Raw genomic sequence first — 8,539 nt, forward strand, 5'->3', positions numbered from 1 at the left:
ATACCAACGGTTAGTGTCTTCCTTTCAAGACGTGGAGATGATTATTAAAGTAATACAGAAAATCAAATTAAAGGATGTATCTTCTACATACACGAGTCTGAATACGACGTAAAACTGGGAATGTGGAAGTAGCAGCGATGTTAAGTAATGTCAGATGGGACAACTGTCATTAGAATGGTTCTAAGGCATCCAATACCGTCATGTAAACTGCATGTCGTAATTCCAGGTGCATGTTGTAATAATAATTATTATTTTTTTAAGCACATGTACAAGGTATACAGGCGTAGCTGACATCAACATACTGAGATCTAGAAAGCCCCTTGTTATGCGTCAATTTTGTCTCCATTATGCGACCCAGACAAGTCGACTAACACTCAGGTACCTATTTTACTGATAAGTGAACAGGGACAGCAGGTATCTTAAGGAAACGTGTTCTAATGTTTCAACCCTTACCGGGGATCAGACCACGGACCTCAGTTTATGAGTTGAGTCACTAGCAATCGAGCTACGGGACACCAAGCATCTTAGCTACATATGCCAGCCAACAGAAGACGTGTCGTATATGTGCCAGTGTTGAACATTTTGCCAACTAGTGTCCCAAATGTAATCCGTAATCAAGACTTGGACATCTTTCACGGAGTAATCCGTGGGGTCGAGACCGCCCAGAGAATCTTATGGCCGCTCGGATAATTCAATAGGTGGAGAAATTGGCCATATCTAAGACATAGCATTAGGATACTCCTGTGCTGTGGTCACAGGAATATGCAGCATCGATGGTCGGAATTAAGGACGTTACTGACCATCAGAACGTGAAGGATCACTTCGGCAAGGAGCGTACGAGAAGTACAACGTATGATGGTAACAACCTCGAGTCTGGCCAATTTGACTTTTAACCCCAGTTGAGACAGAGGAATCCTGGTTGACACATGGTTCAAGAAGTGCCATGGCACGGAAAATATCATCAGTATTTATTGAATAGTTATTGAATCGGTAAAAACGATACAACAGTTAGATAATGATTCTGATTCGAGGAATATTATTCAAACAGAGCCACTAATGTAGCGATTGATGGTGACGAAACAACGAGAGAGAGTTTTGTAATTCTTCGTCGTCTACATGAACGACACTTATAACGAAAGCATTTGCAAATCAAAAAGTCCTGTGACCACTTAGTCAAGGAGTGCGAGACAAGGTAGGGATAATTCAGGATTAGGTAAAAGATATGAAAAAGGGAAAAACTACAAGAGAGATGGCACTGAGGGTCTTTGTTTATATTATAAATCGTGTTAATTCTGCACTTAAGCAACATTGGTAGTGCAGTGTGTTACGGAGATGTTATTTCGGCATAGCATTGGAACAGAAACTTAATGTAAATAATATGAGTGAATTAGATATTGCAGGATATAAAGTAAATGGTGTCCCTTCTGTGCGCATGAAAGGCAGTGTTTCTATATACACTAAGGAGACATGTCCGCTCGTGGTATATAGTGTAGTGCGTGGGAGCTAATGAATAATGGGATGATTATCCGACAGCGACAGTTTGTATTTATGCTCCAGCCACCAGGGACGTAAGAATTAAAAAAATCCTAGACACTATGCCACATTATTTCTGTTACTTCCTTGATGTAGCTATGTATTGTTGGTGGTGATTATAATTGTTTAGTATGCATGCGGAATGAAGAACAGTCTAGCTTGTGTTCCTAATGTGTTATAAGTCTTCTGAGTGATGTTGACTGTCACACTGTAAGTAGCATATATGATACAAGAAGGAATTATACACGTTTTAGGGTTGGGGGATTGCGGCATGTATAGTTAAAATGTGTCTCAGGATAATCAATTGAATGAAGTGCTTTCAGATCACACTTAGGAGCAATTGATGACATGAAATAGGCAGCTGTTGTATTGTGGGAGATAAACCATCGGTTGCACATTGCAAGGACAGAAAGTAACATGACTGCAACGGCGGAGCCGGAGGATGGAAGTTGTAGATGCAGGAGTGCCTACGTGAAAGGTAATGAGCTTCATGGTACTGACGTGATCAGCATGTGTGGCATGCTACGAGTATGTTACATTTTATTCGGTGTATGCCACACTCCCATACAAGCTGCCTCTCGACCAGCGAACCAGGTCCTAAGGATTTAATGATCAATAGGGTACCCCTCGTTAATTCAGTACGTTGGTTCATTGGCCCATCACAAACCAGACCGACAAAGCTGAAGCAATGTGGTTCCCTTGTACAACTCGAACTGACGGTCTTGTCTGGCTGCTGGTCGATGACGGTGCTGGCTCTTGCTTTTTGCCTCTTCACTGTGTTGCAAACTTACTCTTCCATCACTGTACATATTATACATAATTGTAAATACCAGCTATTTACATTTGGCGAAGGAAAATACAAGTCATTATTATTGTTGAGTTTTGATTGCTTCATGTAATCCCATTACGACCATGTATGTTTAGAGGCAAAAGTTATAGACAAAATATGGGCGTAAGCAACACGAAAGAAGGCTATGTCCAGGTGTTTTCATACGTCAGGGGACGTATAATAACACTATAGGCTCTCATTATAGTAAATGCAGCCATAGCAAAGTTGGCAAAAGAAAAAACATCAGTTCTTGAAGGTATACCCACTGCATTTTGTGTGTACCTTCGGGACGAGATGTAATATTTCTTTGTGCATTTGTTTAATGTAATATGGAGACGATAGAGGTTTAGGCGCCCTGCAGTCTACTGATTGTGTGGTACTCGTGCCAAAATCAACTGGGTAAAGTGCTTAGTAAGAGTTATTGAAAAAAAATAATGGTAAAACAGAGAGTAGGCTTGCAGGGGATCAAGTATAAGATATTGGAAATGTGTAGACCAGGTATTTACATTGAATCACATAAGTAAACGATACTTTAGTAAAGACAAGTAGCTTTTTGTTGCATGTGGATTTCGAAGAGGCATATGATAGGATGGACAAAAAAGCAATGTGGCAGATTGTGGTAGGTTACTTAAAATAGTGAAGAGTTTTTATGTGGATAGCAAGTCTCAGTTTAGGATATGTAGGAAAGAGGGAGATTTTTCAGTAAAAGTTGCCCTTAGACAGGGATGTATGACGCAAATGTGCTCAGATGTTTTGGAGTGCACTTATCGCCAGATGGATCTATGAAAGACAGGATGAACCATGAAATGGACGAGTGGAAAAAGGTTGGTAGTGCACTGAGGCATCTATGGAGGAAAAGACTCTTATGAACTGACGAAAAAGAAAGAATGTACAAAGTGCAATCAACGCTATTATGTAGGTGATAAAGAAGGGGTTTTAAACACTGCCGCCCAGAGAATGCTAACATAAGTGGAGATGTCGTAATTGAGGGAAATGTGTAGTGTGTATAGTATGAAGAGAATTCGGAGTTTGAAGAGTAGAAGATGTGGGGTCTTGATAAGAATCATCCAGAAGTCTGGCTTGAACATCTAGAGAGGTTTGGAAGAAATAGGGTGACTAAGAGGGCGTATGAATCTAGGATGGAGGAAAGGAGTGTAGGGGTCGTCCATGCTAGCATGCCAGGGGTGGATGGTACCACAGTGGTTCAGTCACAGATAGGACTCCCCATGACCCCACTGACACAACTCCCTACCCTGACCCCTGTGATGCAAGTCTCGCTTACCCAAACACAATGCCACGAGGAGTGAAGGGGCATCGGGGGGAAGGGGGAGGGTACATATTTTCCCTGTATGAAAACAATCATTGCTCTGAAGAATCCTTAAGGCTTCATGAACATGAAGTCTCTGATCCTAAAGGCAAGAATCAAAATAAGGTCACACTGTCACAACTTCACATGAATTTGCTATTCTGCTCGGACTGTTCCCTGATGCTTTCATAGATCTGTATAAGCTGTTGTACATCAGTGTGACTTTGTCAGTTAATCCTGCAGTATGTTAAGGTAGTTTTTCCTTCCTCATACTGATTCCCAGGAGCAGCAGAAGTGATAGTAAAACAAATAATATTGAAAATTTCAAAAGAGCCAAAAGTCTGAGTGTTGAACCTATCATTGATGTTTCTGCTTCCAACCGAAACGACAAAAGAACCACATTAACATAACTTTTAAGTTCCCTGAGCCTCTCATCTGAGAGAAGAATAAAACTATTAATAAAAAATTTATTTTAACAGTAAATTACATACCAAACCAATTTCAAGTAATTATCGTTCTTATTCATGAATGTAAAGAATGATTTTCACACTTTGTAAAAGTGTGAATTAAAGGATCTTCAAAGCACATTACTGCTTTAATTGATATGTAATATACTCTGCAAACACAGTAGTCCCCGTACCCCCTCCATGCAACAAGACAGTCCCCCTAAGTCCCCCAGTAAAACAAACCTGGCACCTACCCAGCCTGCGCTGTAGACTACACTTAAACTTAGACTTAACAACAGTTATTCTTCTGGCTAGTGTAGGTTTCTGTTACTCTAAGTAATGAAGTAAAGGTGGACCTAAACGAAGCTTTCTGGTGAGTCTTCTGAACTTTCAACTTCTTCGATGTTTTGCTAAATGCTCTGTTGTATTTCTAAGGCCTTATTATGCATCGTACGATACTGTAACTCTCCTAGGATTGTAATTAGTTTATTTCTTGAAGGATATTTGAACACTACTTCTCAACTTGTCTAGATTACCAAAGTTTCGTGTATTGTGTATTGCATACTGTACAGAAATAACCCGCACGTAGGAGAGGGGGGAGATTACGACGACGTTTCGGCCCTTTTTTTTCTTTGCCTTCGACAGAGTCCACTACTGCTACGACCTCTACCACTAACTCTATTCTTACTTTCATGCTACCTCTCTTGTCCCGTCCCTGTCGGCTAGCCTATATATACTCCCTCCTTCTCTCCTTTCTGTTAGTGTGACTTTGTGAATGGTTCAAGTCGGACCGAAACGTCGCCGTAAGCTCCCCTCTCCTATGTGCGGGTTATTTGTGTATTGTTCTAGTCGCGGTATTGTGACTTTATGTTATTAATTGCACACTGTATTGCACATTGCATATTTAATTTAGTTAAATCATTGTTCTTGAAGTGCATTCTGTTGGTGATTGATTTATCATTAAAACGTAAATATATCTTGAGAAGATGCAAGTCTTTCCCACCTGATATGAAATATAAAGCTCTGTACAGTGCAACACTGAGTGAGAAGCTTTAAAAAAAAAAGCACAGAGCGAACAGCTCTATATAGCCCACAACATGGGGTGAGCAGTTTCATGAAACTCACGAAACATGGTGAAGAGCTCTATAAACACATAAAAAAGGAAACAGCTTTTTAAACCATAAACACACAGAGCACCATATACAACACTCAAAACAAAAACGTCAGCACAATAACTCTTACGAGAGAGAGAGAGAGAGAGAATCTTTGTGTTGAATAAGTCTGAAGAATACACGGGACCAAGTGCATGCAACGCAGTTATATAAAACAAAGCACACATGCAGGAGCTCTTAAAACCAAACACATATATAGATATTCTATAAAATACATACGAGCTTTACAAAACGCAAGACACACACTGATCATCTGTATACAATATACAGATAGCAACACAGTACGCAACACACACAGCCTAGCTTTATATAAGCACAAACACACACTATGCAATATACATCACAAATATTAACTAATTATCAAACTTATGTATAAATACACATACCTAATGGCTTTTTGACTCGGTCATTACCGACGTAGATATCATTCAAATAATTAATGATTTGATTATCATATAAATTATTTACTGTGTGATTTTAATAAAAATCCTTACGAACGAACATACGGCCAGTTTTCCCCATGAAAATAAGTTTACATCTTTCAGCTCATATACACCGAGATGTGTATATCAGTGTATACACACCGAGAGGTGTACATACACACCGGAAGGTTTGTCCCACGGCGAATATACACTGAAATGTGTGTATCCTCAAGTAACATAATAGGTGTGTATGTTTTACATTGCTTGCAAAGAGAGACGTCTCTTTCTCAGTTTATACACAATGAGAATGTAATTCACTCCCAATTTTGGGGATTAAAATATGACTGTTGTTACACTGGTGTATCTCAGCTTCATGAACCACGATCGCTCTATAGGCTTTATAATATGGCAAACAACCTAGTAGAATATACGTATATCAAAACCAACATTGTGTTATTGCTGGAGCATACTGTATTACATGCTAAGATACATTGACTTATTTGTTTGTATCGGAAATGACTAACTTTACGTTTACGAGAATAAAGATAAGATAGGCAAACGAGAAATAAAAATAAAAATTTAAATTTAATAAATTTTTAGTTCATTTCGTGTGAAGCTGCGGGCAAGGGCAGTTGCTCGCCGCGTCATACGCAACGCTTAACGTATTTGTTGGCAAGACTACGTGTCTACCATTACCTCGTCTTCCCTTATATGTGCGATTTGCAGGTTGCTGGAGGTAATGTCGCAGAACCTCTAGAAGTTGCCACGGAAATCGTGAACTATCTTGTCCGTATCTCCCAATGGCTTCACCTTTGTCCCTCATTTTTTGCGACTAAGACGCTAAGGAGCAATTGCCCTTAGATTTCTCCTCTGATGGAATGGAGCCGTATAACGTACCTTTTACTCTCCTAGAATTAGAGTCCACGCTTTCCTTTTGCCGGCCGTCGGCAACATGACCTGATGATATCCATATTGGTATGCTACAACATCTCCATTCTACGGCCCTTTCAGTTCTTTTACGCCTTTTCAATCTTATTTGGGAGCGAGGGGTTCTCCCTCAACAATGGAAATCGGCCATTGTACTACCGTTTCGCAGACCGGGCAACTCGGGGCTTCATACCTCCCACGATCGTCCCATTGCCTTGACCAGTGTGGTCTTCAAGGTGATGGAACGATTGGCAAATAGATGCCTGATGTGATTCTTGGAGACTCATAATAGTCTTTCCCCTCGCCGATATGGGTTTCGCAAGGGCCGCTCTACTTTCGACCCCTTGTTCCACTTAGATACATATATTCGAAATGCCTTTGCTAACACTCCATCCTAGCTGCCTTTCTTGATCTAGAGAAGGCATATGACACCACTTGGAGGTATAACATTCTCGTCCAGACCCACTCCTTAGGCCTCCGCGGTAATCTACCAAACTTCCTTGTTGCTTTCTTATCTGACAGACAATTTCAGGTCCGTGTTGGTGCCTCGCTTTCCCTCAGACTTTGTACAAGATAAGGGAGTCCTACAAGGCTGTGTCCTTAGCACTACCCTTTCTCTCTTAGCTATAAATGATCTACTTTCCGTTCTTCCTTCGCATATTTGGTCGTCTAGTAGCGGCCTCGCTTCAGGATGTGATTGACCGAGTTTCCCATTGGACCACTTCTCATAGCTTTAAATTTTCTAGTACAAAAACCCGTTTCATTACCTTCACTAGACGTCCGCATATCTCAGATACTCCATTGTACTTACACGGTTCACGTATTCCGTTATGTGATACGGTCAAGTTCCTTGGCCTGCTCTTAGATCACCGGTTGACATGGAAACTTCACATTTCTTCTTTAAAGGCAACTTGCCTTTAAAGTTCTGGCTCATCGTTCATGGAGAGCTGATCGTTGCACTCTCTTCCGTTTGCATTCCACTCTAGTCTTGTTCAAGCTGGATTATGTTAACTAAGTCTACTCTGCGGCCTCCCCGCAACTCTTTCTAAGTTAGATCCCATTCATCATCAAGGTCTCCGTTTATGCCTTGGTGCCTTTCGTTCATCCCCTGTTGGAAGCCTCTACGCAGAGGCGAATGTTCCTTCCTTAGCTGGTCGTCGTGATTCTCATTGTCTTTGTTATTTTGTCCGTGGTCATGATCTTCGTGTTCCTTCTACGTATAGGTTAGTCTCAGACATTAGTAGGAACCCACTGTTTGTTCGACGCCCCTGCCTACTCCGACCGTTTTCTCTTCGTCTTCACTCCGGCCTTCTCTCCAGTTGCCCCCGTTGTACGCTCATTTAGCGTCTGCCTTTTCCCTTTCCCCTTGAGAAGTTCCGACGGTTCATGTCTGTTCTCCCCCACTACTGTGCACCAAAGCTTTCTTACCTACGCATGCTACTCAATCTCTTTTTTTCTCGAGCACTTCTGGTCACATACTCATGCCATTGTTGTTTATACAGATGGTTCTGAATCTTCTGGTGGTGTTGGGTTCGCGGCAGTATTCCTTGATGATGATGTCTGAGGCCACTTGTTAGACTCAGTATTTTTACTCAGTTGTATGCCATACTCATAGCGCTTCTTCACATTACATATACGTCTCCTTCGACGTTTGTGATCATTTCGGATTCCCTCAGTGCTTTACAAACCATTAAACAATTTGATTCCCCTCATCCATTAGTCTCTCGTATTTATCAATAGTTGCAACGTGTGGCTAGCGAAAATAAAGTTGTCCTTTTCTGCTTGGTCCCTGGACACGTTGGAGTGCAATGAACAAGCAGATGTTGCTGCGAGATCAGCGGTGCATGATCTTCCGGTTTCTTATATAGGTATTCCGTTCAGGGATTATTTTCCAGTCATCTTGG

General features: G+C 41.1%; 1 protein-coding gene across 1 annotated transcript in view; it reads left to right on the plus strand.

Annotated features, from left to right (window-relative positions):
* Positions 1-773: 773 nt before the first annotated feature.
* The window catches only part of LOC128696572 (zinc metalloproteinase nas-4-like), a 56,113-nt gene continuing 48,347 nt past the window's right edge, over positions 774-8,539 (plus strand). The window contains exon 1 of the mRNA XM_070094639.1: positions 774-850. Within this exon, the coding sequence (XP_069950740.1) occupies positions 774-850 (77 nt within the window). The remainder of the gene's footprint in view (positions 851-8,539) is intronic.

This window comes from Cherax quadricarinatus, chromosome 47 (genome assembly GCF_038502225.1).
Source record: "Cherax quadricarinatus isolate ZL_2023a chromosome 47, ASM3850222v1, whole genome shotgun sequence".
Taxonomy (NCBI): Eukaryota; Metazoa; Arthropoda; class Malacostraca; order Decapoda; family Parastacidae; genus Cherax; species Cherax quadricarinatus.